Here is an 18,279-nt window from a genome sequence, read left to right on the forward strand (position 1 = left end):
TACAATACACTCCCGCATACTATTTGCATTGCTATTACAAAGGACTGTCACATCACTTTTATTGAATTACTAACTCAGATTGGAATATGAACCAGTCTTGAACAAATCAATACTAACTTGATATGTCTGCTTCTTTTACCAGCCTTTGTTCATGCACATATTTGGCTCTTTTGTTTAAACTCTAGTTCAGTGGTTCTCAAAGTGTGGCTCAGGGACTGACTCCTTTCAGAGAGTCTGCTAGGTTCACAGCTATTTTCATAATAATTCTAAGGCAATATTTGCCTTTTCCACTTCATTCTTTCATGAGCGAAGCTTTCCAGAGCCTATGTGGCATGCGAATCACAACAGATTGGACGCAGAAGCAGACATGAGAATCTAACTGATTTCTTTACTAAGCTAGATATTAGATTCACAATGCCACACTTCTAATTTTGGGAAAAACATAGTTTTATCATGAAAATGTCTTATGTTAACATGTAATGGATTTATTATTGACATTTTCAATGAATGGATAGCTAAATATTTTTTGATGTCCTCAGTTTTTATTTATGTGGAATTTATTAATAGATAAAACCACATCAATAAAAACTCTTGAGACTCTTCAATCATTTTTGTGGGCATAAACGGCTCCTGAGTTAAAAAAACGTTTGAGAACCACTGCCGTCGTCTCCCTGCCAGGTGTGAGAACTCTGGTTTTCCACATTTGACAACAAGGGATCAGAAGGAGAATTGGGGCAGGTCTTCTTTGAGAGGTGACTTGTGTTGCAAAAATCATCTGCTTCAAGATAAATCTATAGCTTTTAGTCAGGCTATCATTTCTTCATCTTGGTGATATTTAACGGAAATAACGACGATCTATGGGGGCATATTCAAAGGCCCTTGAGGTAGGAGAGAGAATGATGAGAGGCCACACAGAATCAGGGCTAAACGCTGCGCAGTAGCAGTTCGTAGAGCCCAAGCCATTTGAGGCTTTAAAGGCTTTGCCAAGAGTATTAGACCTTTATCATGTGGCCAATGGGGAGCCATTGCAAGATTTAGGAGAGTGGGGTGTGACAGGGCTAGATTTGTATTTTTGAAAGATCCCTGGCAGCTGCAGTGTAGTGGCACAAGTGTGAAAAGCAGGGAGATCAGCTACAGGGCAGTATCCAGGTGAAAGATGATGGACGCTTGGAACAGTAATGGTGGAGGAAACCTAAACTAGTGGATGAATTTGGGATGTATTTTGCAAGTAGGGCCCACAGGACTGGTGATTAAGTGAAAGTCGAACACTCTTCCCAGCAAGATCAACTAATGGGGTTATTGAGAAGTTGCAAAATGTCCCCTTTTTCCCCTCGATACTGAGCCAAAGGCCCAGTCGATGCTCAGCGCCGATCGCGTACTCTGGCAGCGCAAACAGCACATCCAGTTCCCCAGTAAGTGCAAAGGACTCACGGGATTTTATCCCCTGGAGGTCAGTAGCGTGGAACTGCACTGTTTCCTGGGCAACGCCATTGTCCCGGTCCAGGCGGGGGCGGGGTAACTAAGGACTACAGCGGAAGAGAACTCCGGAAGAGAGGGAGAGTCAGAGGGAAAAATGGGCAGCACGTGCCGCGGCCCCGGCCGTCGCGGGTGATTCGAGGGCTCAGCACGAGGCGAGAGCGGAGGGCGGGCCGAGGCCCGGGGACGCTTGTGATTGGGCGAGGCCCAGAGGGAGGGCGGCTTTTTGAACCGCGTGGGGTGCTGGGTAGCAAAGGCCTTGGAAGGGTCTTAACCGAAAGGGGGAGGGGGAAGGTCGCCAACAAACGGCTGAGCTCACAATCCCCGCCAGGACCAAGCCGGAGCGTCCCCCTCCCCCATGGAGAGGGCCAGGCCGGAGCCGCCGCCTCAGCCGCGCCAACTGCCGCGGGCGACCCCGCCGCGCCCGCTGCGCCCCGCTCCGCCCCCGCTGCCGGTCGAGGGCTCCTCCTTTCGGGCGGCGGCCGCCGAACCCCCTCCGTTGCCGCCCGGCTCGGGCGCGGCCGCCATGGCCTCGTCGTGCAGGGAGGCCCCGGCGTCTGGCGTCCAGCCCGCGGCACGGCGGCTGCTGCAGGTGAAGCCGGAGCAGGTGTTGCTGCTGCCGCCAGGGCCATCCCTGCCTCAGGCCCGGGACGACGGCGCCGCCGCCTCGCCCGCGCAGGCGCGGCTGCTGCAGCTGAGGCCCGAGCTGCTGCTGCTGCCGCCGCCGCCGCCTCCGTCCCCGTCCGAGGGCGCCCCTTGCAGGCCCGAGTTGCACCCGGTGCAGCCCCGGGCGCTGCACGTCAAGGCCGAGAAGCAGGAGCCGGGGTCCGGCTTGGAGCCATCGGTGGGGCCGCGGAGGGCCGTCGAGGCGGGCCCCAGGGCTTCCAGGGCGGCCAAGGCGGAAGGCCCCGGACTGGCCGTCGGCAGCCGCCGAGGGGACGAGAAGAAGGGCAAGTTGGCGGTGGAGGAGGTCATGAGGGACGCGGCGAAAGGCGGGGAAGGCAAAAGCCTGGCGGCCCTCCGAGAAAGAGTCATCAAAACGGAGCAGCCCGAGAGTCTCCGCGAGGACTGCAGGCTCGGCGCGGAGCCCGCGTCCAATGGCCTGGTCCACGGCAGCAAGGAGGTCATCCTGGCCCAGCCGTCCAACGCCTTTGGTCCGCATCAGCAAGACCTCAGGATCCCTTTGACTCTCCACCCTGTCCCCCCTGGGGCCCGGATTCAGTTTCAGGGACCTCCTCCGTCAGAGCTGATACGGTTGACCAAGGTCCCCTTGACACCAGTGCCTATTAAAATGCAGTCCTTACTGGAGCCTTCTGTAAAAATTGAAACCAAAGATGTCCCGCTCACCGTGCTTCCCTCAGATGCAGGTATTAGACGGCAGGGGAATCTGGTTTTCAAAGTTCATCTGTGTTGCCCCGTAACTGATACTAAACTAGGAAAATAAAATCATGGAACCGATTCTTTTCAGGGCAAAGTCTGCACAGGTGTCACTTCTGATTGATTTGTACATAGACCAGTAAAATACACTAACACCTTCAAGATTCCCAAACATTAAAAAAAAAAAATCTATTTTTAGGCCCAGTGCGTAATGAGATTTAGATGTGATTAATGGTTATACACAAACATAGAAATATTTTGTTAGGTAACACAAAGCCCTCAGTTTACATGCTGCAGATAATCAACATTTTAAAATATTGTGTTGTAGTAGGTCAGTATTTTTATGTGTATCAAGAAACAGAAGAAAAAATGGTGTTTAACGATAAATGGTTAAACAGGAAAGTTTGTACTGAATTTAAAGGGGATTTGTTTTCTGTAAAAATGAACAGTAAACATTTTTCTGGGAGAAAACAGTACATGATTAAATGTAACATTTTAGTATTCTAGAAGCTAAGGACTTACAGAAAATGAAAGTGTTGTAGAATAAGCTAGAAAAATTGTTTTCAAAGAAACGACTATAGTTACAGCAGTAACAACTACAAGTAGATATTTTATTTCTATCCATTATTTCCAAATATATACTTAGAAGATTCTTATTTTAAGATTTAATTCAGACAGAATACTATGCCAATGAATGTCATGGAAAGTCGTATTAATCTTCATGATTTTGTAAACTTTTTATTGTTTTTGTTCCTTTTTTTTTTTTTTTTTACTGATTATTCTTCCCTATCTCCCCATCTTGCTTTTATCTTCAATAGTTTTTAAGCTTTGTTTTCATTTTCTAGAGGAGAGAAAGGGAAAGCTTTCTTTGTAATTCTCATTTCATTCTTTGTGCGTTTTTTAGAATGTTGCATATCAAGTAACCCTAAAATAAAGAGAAACAGTATAAGAAGTTTATAGACAGTTGTTTGTGATGAATTATGTAAGAGATGTGAATTTGGCCAACTTCCTTTATTGTAACTTCAACTGGCTCTGTGACTCTCAAAAAGTCACTTTTGTTATTTTTCCCCTGGACATGGGACTAGTGTTGATGACCCCCCTTGCAGGCCTCCACCTTCATAATGAAATACAAGTAATATAGCATTATAATATTATAACTATTTTTGCTTGAATGGCCACTACATCAGCATGTAAATGAGTTCCTTTAAACATTTAGGGGATGCCTACCCAAGGCTATAGTCATTAATAAGTCATAGTTCCTGTCCCCCAGTAATAGAATATTTTTAATGGGAAAAAATATTAATTATTGTTAGAGGTATTAATAAAGCTCAGAGAGGTAATATGCCAGCAGTTTACTGTGTCTTCAGCATTATTACTTCCACTAGATCTTCAACCATATTATTCTTTTTTATGAAAGGAATAGTCATTCTAAGCTATAGTTTAGAATGCTGAGTTCAGGGGTTATGAGGAATTCTGGAATACTGGCAGTTCTTTGGCTATATTGAAGTGTGTATTTTCTCCAGATGTTTAAAGAATAAATATAGATGGAGGTGCACTTCACTTTAAAATTGTGTGTGTGTGGCACATTAATTTAGTCTCTTAATTTTTGTCATGTAGGAATACCAGACACACCCTTCAGTAAGGACAGAAATGGTCATGTGAAGCGACCCATGAATGCATTTATGGTTTGGGCAAGGATCCACCGGCCAGCACTAGCCAAAGCTAACCCAGCAGCCAACAATGCAGAAATCAGTGTCCAGCTCGGGTTAGAGTGGAACAAACTTAGTGAAGAACAAAAGAAACCCTATTATGATGAAGCACAAAAGATTAAAGAAAAGCACAGAGAGGAATTTCCTGGTAATCAAATGAAATGAACAAAGGCTCTTTCTAATTTCTTTTAAATTAATTTATTTAGATAAAGATTAGGTTAGGTTGATATTGAAGGACGAATATGCATAATTTTTTTCTAATCTGATATGTACAATAAAGAGAATAATGGCTAATATTATAGAAGTGATTGAATTGATACTGGGCATCAGTTTCCTTAGAACCAAGTAGAGGGATATCTGGTCTCATATTTGCCAAACAATGCAAACCAGGAGACATACAGTTCTACTGTAGTTTTGATTAAATGTATAGATATGAACTTAAGGTAAATCTCCAGAGTTCTAGGCTATAATTTTGCGGATATGCTAGAAAATGAAGTGTTAAAATCACAGCAACAGAAAAAAATATGCAGTGCACACAAAGACAATGAGAATGCAGGGATTCTCATGTTCCATTTTAATATTGGATGGTTATCAGAACATAGTCCTGCCTTCTGATTGATAGATTTATCTTTATCATGATATCATTTGAAATGAATTCTGATTTCCTTGCCAGAAGTGAGGACGTTGAGATTAAGCTTGGGTAAATGCACAGTGTATGGCTGACATGACTTTGCATGGTAGAAAAGAATCATTTTTTTTCTGAAGTATGAGCAGTGAGGGTCTAGGGGGTTGGTCAGAGGCAGCAATTACAGGGAACCAGTGATTCTCCTGGTTATACAGTGGCTACAACTGCCTTAACTTCTCTCTTCTGACTTTGGAAGGAAACTGAGTTGTTTGTGGACTTGGAGATTGCCAAGTCTAGGAGAGTGACTCTTCCTGAACTAGGCATGAAAATAGTGACTGGTCATTAGTGACCATTTCATTGTAAGATATGGACAATTGTATCTTATGGAAAGTGAGGAAACAGGAGGAGACAAATACTATCTTACTGGGGCATTGTTTTACAGGAAAAGGAAAAGCTTTGGGATTCAAACTCAATGCCTTTAATGTTGATTTTACTACAGATTCAATATATGTCTTTGGATATAAGACATTTGAGCTTGCTCTTCCTTTGAATTATGGGTTACAACATTGCCCACTAGTTAGGAGCTATGTAGATATATATGCTAAAATGCACAGAAATAGTATCATAGAGCTGGAAAGGACACTTTAGACATCACTTATTTTTTTAAATTTAGAAATGTTTTGGATTTTTAATGTGAAAAGAACTATTTAAAGGCTAAATAGGGTCTATATGTTCAAATTTAAAACAGTTTATCTTTTTCTATAGGTTGGGTTTATCAGCCTCGTCCAGGGAAGCGAAAACGCTTCCCTCTAAGTGTTTCCAATGTATTTTCTGGTACCACACAAAATATCATCTCTACGAATCCTACAACAATTTATCCTTATCGCTCACCTACCTACTCTGTGGTAATTCCCAGCCTACAGAACACCATCACTCATCCAGTTGGTGAGTTGGTTTTAATGTAGATTATTAATTTTTTAATAGCTATGTGAAAATTTTACCTTTTTAGTTGAAATTTTGTTTCTCTTAGCTTAAGAATTTAGAACAACAACATTAAAGAAGAAAAGTAAGAAGAGAAAAAGTGAAAACATAAAATCAGGAAGGAAAAATTTCAGTAGAGTTCAAAGCACTTGGTTTGCCAGAGTAGCAAATATTCCATGTGTAAAACCTCAGACCTTTTAAGCAAATCAGGATGAGCCCATAGATTAGGCAGATAATGCAGGAAATGACTGAGGTAATTCAATAGGAAATAGGAGTGTCTCTTCACTATCAGCATAAAAGAATGCCTTGCTAATGGTGTATGAGGCATCCTGTCCTGGAATTTAGTAATGATGATTGATATATGAAGCCCATTCTCTCGCTGCTCTAGAAAAGCAATGGAAGTAATCTATTTTCTACCAAATATTTGATTCATTTTACTGTCTTTCCCTAAATTTCTCCTCTATTATCAGTTCTTTACAACATTTCTGGCTGTTGCTTTTAAGAAACCCAAATTGAGAATCTAGTATCTTAATAACTTGTTATGAGGCTGTCCATCATTGATTTGTTCTTCCAGCACCTATTTTAACCATTCCTTAGGCAGAGCTTTATACATTTGCTACTTGCTACCACTTGTCTTAAAACTACTGCTCTTTCCAGTTTCCACCTGCTCAGATCCTTCTGGTAATAAAGCCACCTCTGCGTGCTGAGAGGTTTAGGTATCTTAAAAATTGACTGATTAGAATCTTATGCGTTTGTGATGGTTTTTTCCCCCTGTATATCATTACAGCGGTTGATAGCAACAAAGCTGCATTCAAGATGTCTAGGCTCAAGAGAAGAATGCAGAAAGCTGATCCTGTCACCCTGTTCTCTCCCAGCACAGTCAGGGACTTTCACCCTTCACTATTTCGTAGTATCTCGTTTAATCCTATGTTTCAACCTAGGCTTAATTATGCTTTTGTTAACTTACTTTGTTTTGTCTGTTATGCTTATTTAAATAGGATCTCTGCTTTCATAATCAATATTTTTTCTTTTTATCCCTTTTCCAACACCTCTCTTCCATCTGTTTCTACCTAGAGTTAAATGCTGTTTGTTTTCTCCTTCCAGGAACAGATTTATCAATGTTCTCATTTGAGGCAGCTGACAGTTTTATACAAAACATTAATTTTATGCAGTTCTGCACAAAGATTTGAGGTGGATAGAAAGATTTTCCTCTAATGTTGGCAGAGCTCTTGCATCATGATATTTTATTTAAGTATGACAGGCAGAATTGTAGGAAGCATTTCAGAGCCATACACAGCAGTAATCAAATCTAAGGCAAGATAATGATCTTTTGTTTTTGTTTGCTTTTTTTTTTTTCCAATTTTTCTTATTTCTGGTGACATGTGGTATGAGTAAAGATTCGTTTCTTGGGTCTCAAATGATAAACAAGATCTTTATCTTATAAGCATAGTTAGGGAATTATTTTCACGGGTATATACCTTAGTAGTTATGATAAGATTTATCTGCTACTGTGTTGCCCAATCATGCAACTTTGGAATATGTTCTTTTAGTTTGTTCTCATCAGCTTGGCATTATATTACTTAGAGGAGTTGGTATCACTTGCAAATTTGGAAATTTTACTATATATTTTATATTCTAAATCATTTATGAAACTATTAAATAAGAACAAATTTTAGCACAAATCCCTAGGGGAATCATACTTTTAATCACTTATCATCTGCAGATGCAAGTTTTTGTATCTTCCCTTTTTTTTTTTGTTTCATTCAACTAATTTTACATTATATACTAAATATAAAGTCAGGGTAATTTTATTTTTTAAACTTGTTTTCTTTATTCCCATGGAAGAAAGATATCAAGTTAGTGAGGTATGATTTTTCTCTTAGAGAAACAATTTGCTCTGTTTTTTTTTCTAGCAAGCTTTGTGCACTAACATATTGTATAGATTTCACCAGGCTTTCAGATGTAGAAAACAGACTCACCAAGCTATATTTCTCAAGGTCATCACTTCTAATAACTGGGAGTTATATTGACTTTCCGAAAATGCTGTGGCATGGCATTTTTGGCAGAGAGACCATTGTATCTACTTTATCAAATAGTTTCTCAGTTCTAACTTTGAGTTTCTCTGCAGTTCTTAGGCGAATGCCACCTGAGATCTAGTTATATTCATTTTGTCAATTTGGGTTTGAACACTCTGTGAACTTGCCATTGTACCGCAGTTGATCTAATATTCTTAACCTACCTGCTGTGAAGATGAATTAGGATTCAGAAATCTTCTTAAGGTCTTCTTTAGTAGGAAGGGGTTTATTGAGTCTCTCTGTTATTTCAGTTGCCTTTTATACTGTAATGACTATTCCACTGAGTCTCTTCTTTCTGTAAAAGTATTTAAAGAGTTGCTTAGTATTGACTTTGAGGTCCCTCAGTTGTGACTCCTTCAGTTTTCCTTTGGACTTCCTAATTTTTATTTGCATCTGACTTCGCACTTGGGCTTCTCTGTCTTACACGTTTGGACACGCTTTTCATTGTCAAATGATGTCTTCCCCTTTTGATGGGTTCTCTTTGATTTGGTCAGTTAACCACGACTTTCTGATTTTTGAGACACATTTTTTCCTTCTGGGTTTTTAGCATTATCATATAAAGTAACCTTCCTTTGTCTATGAACTTTTAATTTGAGTTATCTCTATCAGCCTTTTTTTTCCTAGCCAATATCTGTACTTCCAAAAATCTAATAACCCCAGGGTAGATATTTTTTTGTTAGAATCTTAAAATTAAATTTATGTTGTGATCACTACTGCCCAATATTTCACAAACAGAATTCATGCACTTTCTAGTAATTTTTATCCGTTATTTGGTTCTTAGTCAAGCTTATTTCATTTTACTGTGTATTCTACTAAACTTGTTTGTTCTAATAAGCAATTATTTGTCCTGTACCAGATCGTCCCAGTACATTTTTATCCCATTAGTCAATCTATTTGAAATCTGCCAATGTAATTTGGTATTCTCCCTTGTTTTGGTGAATGTTTCCATCTTAGATGCTTTCTCAGTATTTATAGTGTTCTCCAGTGCCACGTTTGCATATCTGCCTACGTGCCCCCGACTACCTAATGTTTATTAAGTACTGATTATGGATCAAACTTGGTGCCGGGGACACAATGCAAAGACCTTTTTACAGTCTCTGCTGTCAGAGTTCATAAGGAAGCTGTAGAAAGCATAGATACAAATATAACTAATTTTACTATTTGTTTGATAGAATCTATAGTGCTTTTCTTATTTGGTGTTATTTTTATAAGCAGTGCATTATATTTACTTTCTCTCACATTCAATGCCACATCTCAGTCTCTTCTCCTGCTTTTAGTTTCTGAAAGTGCTTACACCATCATAGTCCAGAATTATTTTAGATTTTTTTTTATCAAATGTCTTTGATGCCACTTATGCTAGCATTTTCATTTTATATTAAGCATTCAAATTTGTTTATTTTAAAGGCTCTTGGAACTTTGGTAGAAGCTATATTTATTTTAGACTGGCCTTTAAATGTCACTTTATACATATGTGAATTTTCTGGTGATATTATTTTGTTCTCTACATTTTATTTCCCATGTCTGGAATGAGTTTTCCTTTTTACATTTTAACTCATTTGACATCTTTCACTCTTCTGAATTCATACTTTTTCTCTAAAGTTTTGATTTAAAAAATGCTTACTACTGCTTTAATTTTTTGTAGTAGACTTATGGTACCATTTGGGTTTACCCACCTCTTCTTGTTTACTATAACAAAACAGAAAACCCTCCATCACTCTGATACTGTTATAATCTGAAAAAAGCTAGTCTTGTCCCTGCCTTATGGTCCATTCCAGCAAAGTGTTATGTCCATAAGAAACACAAATCTGGCTTGAAAATTCCTTGAAAAGTGATGTAGTGCTTTATTGTAGGTTTTCTTGAGGGGACAGGGAAGGAGGAATCCTATGGTTCAACATATTGTAAGTCTTCTTGGGGCTTCTCATTACCTTTGTCTCTCCCCAGAGTCCCACTGTTCTTAGAAGTTGCCTAACTATTCCTCTGATTTCTCTGTCCTCACCTCTGTCTCTGCCTCTTACTCTATTTCTCTCTCTCCTTTTCTTCGCTCTCTGTCTCTCTTTCTCTCTGCTCCGCCACAGATGCTGGTCGTCCTCTCCTTCTTACTACCTCCATACAGCTTTTTCTTGTAGAGAAATTTGGTCTGTCCTCAGTGTCTTCCATTTGCCACTCCTTCCCTGTTCATCCCAGTCATGCAAGTCATGCAAGTCAAGCCTCTTGCACCCTTCATCCATTCAGCACAGGCGGTGGATTCTTCCTCTTTGGGGGCAGGTGGTGGGAGATTTTCAAGAATTCTTGAATCTATTAATAACTTTTTCTTTTGTGATTGTCATGCTATACTATAGATCTAAACTTTTGCTCTTTACCTCATATAATGATTAGATAATGCTAGCTGCTTTAACAAGCACTTAAACATAATGGTTTAAACAGAATTATGGTTTATTTTTTACTCATTTAAAGTCCAAAATAGGTATTTCTGGTTGGTAGATGGTTCTCTTCCAAGGGTTGATTCATGGGCATAGGCTTCTTCTATGCTGTGACTCTGCCATCTTTAATATGTCTCATCTAAGGCCACTGTACTAGTGTGCATGAGCCTGCAAAAGGGGAAAGAGCATGGAGGATCATGCACAAGAGGTTTTTATGGGCCAGTCTCAGATGTGGTGCACATCACTTCTACTTACATTCCACTGGGGAGACTTGGCCACATGACAACTCCTAACTGCAAGGAAGGCTGGGAAATGTAATCATCTGTGTGCTAGAAGAAGAGAAAATGGGTGACTGGCTAGTCTCTCCCATACCTTACCTACAGTTTGATACATGAGAGCTCTGTGCTTTCCACAAGTCTTTCTTGTTCTCTGACAGTTTATCAGTGATGGCTGGATGCTGCCGACTTTAACCTCCTGCTAAGCAACCTGAGTTTTGACATTTAGGACACCTTCATTATACTTCCGTATCACGCTCTATGCGTCTAATTATTTTTTACCTCAGACCCAAACAGTGCCTGACACATGTTAGCTGCTTAGTGAATATTCTTGAATTAAATGAGTGCATGATTATTACCCTATGCCTCATCGGTACCCCTTCTTTTATGGAGATATCTTTGGTAGAGAAGAGCATTTGGCATCAGCTGAAAGATGTCTCTTCCTCTTCCTTCTTCAGTAACTGAAGTAATATCAATGGTCTGTATAGCTCCTGTAATTTATGTTTCCTTTGCCTAGAATAACCATACTTCTTTGCTGAAGACTAAGAGCTTCTTGTACTGGATGTAGGGAGAAGAAATCTGCGTCAGGGTAGATTTTAGGAGCAGAGGTCTTGAGTACAGTGATTATTCAATTAAAACAACTTTGAGAGATTTTATGAGTCAGCCTGGCTTCGTAGTTGTTTGGAGGAGAAGGTTCTCCTTTACCAGATCAGTGGGAGAAGAGCTGTCAGCTAGAGGCTTATTGGCTAGTTTGTTTTTCTTTCATCTAGTCATACTTTTCTTAAGTATTATTAACCAGGTTTTGTGTCAGATACTGCAGATGCAAACATGAGTAAAACTGTTCCTGGGGCCGGCCCCGTGGCCGAGTGGTTAAGTTCGCGTGCTCCGCTTTGGCGGCCCAGGGTCTTGCCGGTTTGGATCCCGGGCACAGACATGGCACCACTCGTCAGGCCATGTTGAGGCGGCGTCCCACATGCCACAACTAGAGGAATCCACAACTAAAATATACAACTAGGTACTGGGGAGATTTAGGGAGAAAAGCAGAAAAAACAAAAAAGAGAAGATTGGCAACAGTTGTTAGCTCAGGTGCCAATTTAAAAAACAACAACAACAACAAAAAACTGTTCCTGCTTTCAAGCACCCAGTTTCATGATTGTGGTAGGGGTGGCAGACATGCAAATAACAAATATTTACACTATTTCATGATAAGTGACAGATTTACAGGTTCTGAGGGAGCGTAGAGGAGGGAGATGACTTTGTGCTTGATTAATCGGGAAGGGCCTGATGAAGGCCTTGGCTCACAGATGGGAGGGCTAGTCCATGTAACCCCACCAAAGGAGAATCAGGACAGCTTCATTTACACCCTGCTCCTGTGCTGCCTCTTCTGCACTGGGTCAGAGGCCATCTTGAAACAGATGCCCTACCTCCGGGTTTAAGAGGGGCCATTATCTGCCTTATCTGGGAGAAGGAAGGAGGGGAAGGTCTTTCCTGGACAAGGCTGAGAGAAGATCCACACTCCTTTCAGCCTCTGACAGAGACGTTTCTAACCGTACAGTCTGTTCTTGGACTACGTCTTCTGTGTTAACAGAGATCCAACTACACTGGAATGAACTAGACCAGGAATCTATTGCTCTGGCTTCTCTCTGTATTTCTCTGGGAGAGTTTAGTTAAATTTAGGCTGTGTCATTTGGATAACTCAGCAACTCAATCGGCAGTCCTCTATTCTTCAGGAACAGAAAGATCAAATACATGATCATTTCACCTACCTTTAAAAATTCTGCCTTATCTGTCATGCCCTGCTGCAATAATATTCCTTTCATATCTGTCACAAATTGTTGACCTGTGGCAAGTCTTATCGTCACTTTGGAATTTCCTTCTGTATTCACAATGGATACAATAAAGTGAAATAATTTTAGTGATTGTTTCTTTAGTTTTTCTCAATTAAAAAATTAAATGTCATTCATAATTTAGTTTAACATAGAGAAGTCTACAAAATAAAAAAAAGACCCATATCGCTAAGCTGAAACTTCTATTAATATTTAAGATAAAATTAATATATTTAGAGAAAAGAAAATTCAGACAGTACCGATAGGTCTAAAATGAAAGTCTAGCTTTTCTTATTGCCCTATTGCCCTGTCTGCTCTCCCAAATGACTGTTCCTTAAAAGTAACCAGTCAGTAGTTTCATATTATTTCTTTCTGAAATGTTTGTGTGTACGTACCAGCATTTGTGGGATTCGTCTTTCACTCAATCACTCAATAATTTTATTCATTTATTTATTCATCAAAAAAATATTTGTTGAGGGCCTATTCTGTGCCAGGCAGAATTTTGAGCCCTGGGGATACAGCTGTGAATAAAACAGAAAGGGTCTCTCTTGTCATGGCACTGAGAATCTGGATGGGAAAGAGAGACAAAAATGTAAAATAAGTAAACAAGATGACTTCAGTTTGTTCAAAATGCTATAAAAGAAAAAGAGTGTTTTGATGTGGTGATGCTATTAGGTAAGGTGGTTAGTGAAAACTTCTGGTTGTACTGTTTATTAAATTCTACTGAAAAAAGAAAAACGTGGAGTGACTCACTTAATGCCTGACCTATGCTATTTTTATTTCTAAAGGTGAAGCCCCACCTGCCATCCAGCTGCCCACCCCTGCAGTCCAGCGCCCAAACCCCATCCCACTTTTCCAGCCCAGCGTCTCCAGTACGGCCCCGGTGGCTGTCCAGGCTCCAAGTCTGCCCCTCTGTCCAGCACTCCCACCCCAGCACTTTTCTGGGCCCTCTCAAACGGACACTCATCGGCTGCATTCCGGAGCCAGTCTCTCTGTGAAGAGAGCCACTCCTGTCTCTCTGGAGAGCACTAACAAGATTCCAACTAGTGCAAGTACTGCCCATGCCAGATTTGCAACCTCAACCATCCAGCCTCCCAAGGAGTATCCCAGCGTTTCCGCTTGTCCCAGAAGTGCTCCAATCCCCCAGGCTCCTCCTATTCCACATTCACATGTCTACCAGCCCCCTCCCCTTGGTCATCCAGCCACATTGTTTGGGACACCACCGCGATTCTCTTTTCATCACCCTTACTTCCTACCTGGACCTCACTACTTCCCATCAAGGTAAATGAATATTTTTTTTCCTTTAGCCTAAAAATACATATAGCCAGTGAATTTTTAGCTCTGAAGGCATCTCTTTTTTACGTCTAAAGGGGGAGCTGCTATTCAGCTCTAGCCAACTATTTCCACATGAGAATATGGGCTCCAACAGTGTCAGGTCTGGTTTTCATGAGAAGAATCAGTTATAAGGGACCTTAGGATCATGTAGTCAAACCCCCTTTTTGTATAGAGCTGTGCTTGCCAGACTTTTATGTGTATGCGTGAATCACATGTGATCTTGTTAAAAGGTAGATTCTGAGTCAGGAGGTCTGGGTATAGTGGTATCCTATACAAGAGTATAGTAAGCTTGATATTCTGCATTTCCAACAAGCTCCCATGTGATGCCAATCCTTCTGCTATGTGGACCACACTTTGAACAGCAAGGGTATAGAGGAGAGCACTTGGTCTGAGAGGTTGTGATTTGTCCAAAGTAACACTCCCTTTCAGTGCCCTTTTTAACCAAAAAATTTCCCATATAAATTATCAGTCAAGGAATTGATTTTCGTAGGGAAGTATCTAGAGAAAACTAATTTGTCACTTTTCATTTTAGAGTGGTGGAATTTAACTCCCTTGCAAACGTCCTAATAGAGTGGTATTAACCTCTACTTTTCAATTGCTATTAAGTGTGTAGACAAAGATACTTTCTGTTGAGATTGGAGTTACATGTCTAGCATCCATCTTCTATTGTTACTTATTTAGAAAGTAAAACTACTCCCCACTGGGTATACCAAAGCCTCAGAGAAAGAACTTTTAAGGTGTATATTACGTTGCTTCAATTCACAGTGGGACTGCTTGCTTTCAAATCCTTAACCCAGAACTGAAAGAAAGTGGAACCAGGGGATCAGATCAGGAGAAAGGAAGATTTTGCTCTCTGAGGTTTTACTTTTCTCTGTAGGCTCTTTTTATCTTAGCAGCTTTCAGAAGTCTTTTAGTTCAAGGAATCAAACGTCGAGACTCCTAAGGCCAGGGGTTGATAATATATTCTCATTGCTATCTGCCAAGATGTGAGATTTTTCAGGAATTCTAGAGAATTTTAGTCTTTTCCAGATATAAGAAGAGTGCTAAGGACATAGCTGAAATTTAATAAATTAATAGGTTTGAGAAGATCAACCTTAGTTAGAAGCTTGAGGTCCACAAACTAGAACTGCAGAAATTTTATCTGTGTTACATAACTCATTTCACAGAACAGGAAAGACCTGGACAGTATTTACTCACAGGGACGGAGAAAAAGAGGCATCTAGAAGAGGCCGTGCCTCGCAATCTCATCCTGGTTGTTACTGCTTTTTCTTTTTAGCATTTTGAGAGCTAGGCATTTTTACATGTAATTCTCACAGCAATCCTGTGACTTGAGTATAATACTCCCCCACTTTTTCAGATAAAGAAATTGATCACAAGTTAAATTGCTTTGTTAAGGTCACACTAGTAAATGGCAGAGCCAGTAGTCAGACTTAGGTTTGCCTGTCTGGTTCTGAATTCCATATTTGTTATTTTCACTGTATCAGTGAGGCTTCTCAATATAACGGCTCCTCTTGATGGGCAGAGGAGGCAGAGCTGTTAGTTGCCAGCAGAGAAACGTATGGAAAACACATGCTTTTGAATGGAAAACTCCTGCAGTCTAGTGAACTTTGGGGAAGATAATGTTTCCTTAGATAATAAATAGATAAAACCATAGAAAGTTTATCTTCTTTACTCATGATAAGGCTTACAGGATTTGGCTGTTAATGTACAAATCGTCAGATAACTTAAAGACTATTTTAAAAGGAAGCTCTGGAAAGTAAGCCCTTAGAAGACAGAAACTATACCTTTATCTTTAATACCATTATTTCTAGTTAATAATAATGCTACTGGAGGAAGCAAATGAAGTGAATTAGGAATATTATACTGTATTTTACTTCATTTAAGAAGGTCGGGGCCGGCCCTGTGGCTGAGTGGTTAAGTTCACGTGCTCTGCTTCAGCGGCCCAGGGTTTCATCAGTTCGGATCCTGGGAGTGGACATGGCACTGCTCATCAGGCCATGTTGAGGCAGCGTCCCACAAGCCACAACTATAAGGACCCACAACTAAAATATACAACTACGTACTGGGGTGATTTGGGGAGAAAAAGCAGAAAAGAAAAAAAGAATGTCAAAGCAGTACATCAGCTATAAACATTAAGCTGCATATAGTTTTCCAGAACAGAAGACCAGCCTTATAAATTATAATATTGTCTTGTTGTTTTTGTAGCTTCTACTTGCATGTGTGTGATGATAATTTCCCCAGAGAAATGGATAATCTTATCTATGCTTGTTTAGATAGTATATTTCAGTAAAATCCAGCCTGTCTAAATAACAAAATTAATTGATACCGTCTCAATTTTTCTTTTGTCTGTTTTCCCAACTGATAACAAAATCTTCTATAAAGAATATTTCTTCCCTAATATAATCTATGTGTGGAATTATTCAACCATTTCAATACCGTAATTGTAATGACATTATATATATATATATATATATGTATATATATCTCAAATATATAAATATATATCAAATATACATGTTTGCCAAACAGTGTATTTTGCCTGGTAGGGGATCAGGCAGTTTAATCAAGGAGTCATTTTTATGAAACAGATGGACACTCAAAACTGCTGATCCCTAGCTCTGAAGGCTGACATCTTCTTATTGTCTTCAAAACTTAACCATCCTCATACTGTGCTTAATGAAACACTCTCTTTCTGTACTACATTAATTTCTTAGATTAGTTCTTCTTTTCTCCCCCCACCCTTTCTCTTCTTCCTCCTCCTTCTTATAGTATTTATACTTTTGCATGCAAAGGAGATATCTAGGATCTATGTCCTGTTGGCCATTAGGTAAACAAATGTGTTTAAAAGTCTATTGCAATTAAGGATATCGAAAGCATATGAAAGACAAATGGGGATTTATTAGCTTAAAATATGTAGAAAATGTAATCAGACACACATAGTAGAGAAGGTAAGTGCAAAGAATTCCTGGCTTTGTGGGAATATATAGCATCTTAACTGTAACCTTTTAGACAAACACATCAAAGGTTAAAAACAAATATTCTTTTTTTTTTCAGAAACCAAATAAGTTTATTATGAATTATATATATATAGATTTTTTTTTATTGAGTTAATGATAGGTTACAATCTTGTGAAATTTCAGTTGTACATTAATGTTTGTCAGTTGTGTTGTAGGTGCACCACTTCACCCTTTGTGCCCACCCCCCACCCCACCTTTCCCCTGGTATCCACTAAACTGTTCTTAGTCCATAATTTTAAATTCCTCATATGAGTGGAGTCATACACAGATTATCCTTCTCTCCCTGGCTTATTTCACTTAACATAATTCCCTCAAGGTCCATCCATGTTATTGCAAATGGAATGATTTTGTTCTGTTTTACAGCTGAGTAGTATTCCATTGTATATATGTACCACATCTTCTTTATCCAATCATCTGTTGATGGGCACTTAGGTTGCTTCCAGGTCTTGGCTATTGTAAATAATGCTGCAATGAACATTGGGGTGCATAGGACTTTTGGGATTGCTGACTTCAAGCTCTTTGGATAAATACCCAGTAGTGGGATGGCTGGATCGTATGGTAGTTCTATTTTTAGTTTTTTGAGGAATCTCCATACTGTTTTCCATAGTGGCTGCACCAGTTTGCATTCCCACCAGCAGTGTATGAGGGTTCCTTTTTCTCCGCAACCTCTCCAACATTTGTTACTATTAGTTTCAGATATTTTTGTCATTCTAATCGGTGTAAGGTGGTATCTTAGTGTAGTTTTGATTTGCATTTCCCTGATGATCAGCGATGATGAGCATCTTTTCATGTGCCTATTGGCCATCAGTATATCTTCTTTGGAGAAATGTCTGTTCATGTCTCCAGCCCATTTTTTGATTGGGTTGTTTGATGTTTTGTTGTTGAGTTGTGAGAGTTCTTTATATATTATGGATATTAAGCCTTTGTCAGATATATGACTTGCAAATATTTTTTCCCAGTTAGTGGGTTGTTTTTTTGTTTCAAATCCTGTTTTCATTTGCCTTGAAGAAGCTCTTTAGTCTGATGAAGTCCCATTTGTTTATTCTTTATATTGTTTCCCTTCTCTGAGAAGGCATGGTGTCCGAAAAGATCCTTTTAATACTGATGTCAAAGAGTGTACTGCCTACGTTTTCTTCCAGAAGCCTTATGGTTTCAGGTCTCAC

General features: G+C 39.8%; 1 protein-coding gene across 2 annotated transcripts in view; it reads left to right on the top strand.

Moving 5' to 3' along the window:
- The first annotated feature begins 1,503 nt into the window (after positions 1 to 1,503).
- SOX30 (SRY-box transcription factor 30) overlaps positions 1,504 to 18,279 on the top strand; it is a 38,198-nt gene continuing 21,422 nt past the window's right edge. Inside the window, exons 1-4 of one of the 2 annotated variants that reach the window (XM_005614964.4) lie at positions 1,504 to 2,843; positions 4,471 to 4,710; positions 5,953 to 6,132; positions 13,553 to 14,045. In XM_005614964.4, coding sequence (XP_005615021.4) covers positions 1,835 to 2,843; positions 4,471 to 4,710; positions 5,953 to 6,132; positions 13,553 to 14,045 — 1,922 coding nt within the window. In that variant the 5' untranslated portion in view covers positions 1,504 to 1,834. The remainder of the gene's footprint in view (positions 2,844 to 4,470; positions 4,711 to 5,952; positions 6,133 to 13,552; positions 14,046 to 18,279) is intronic. The other variant, XM_023617321.2, reaches the window with a different exon arrangement.

Source organism: Equus caballus, chromosome 14 (genome assembly GCF_041296265.1).
Source record: "Equus caballus isolate H_3958 breed thoroughbred chromosome 14, TB-T2T, whole genome shotgun sequence".
NCBI lineage: Eukaryota > Metazoa > Chordata > Mammalia > Perissodactyla > Equidae > Equus > Equus caballus.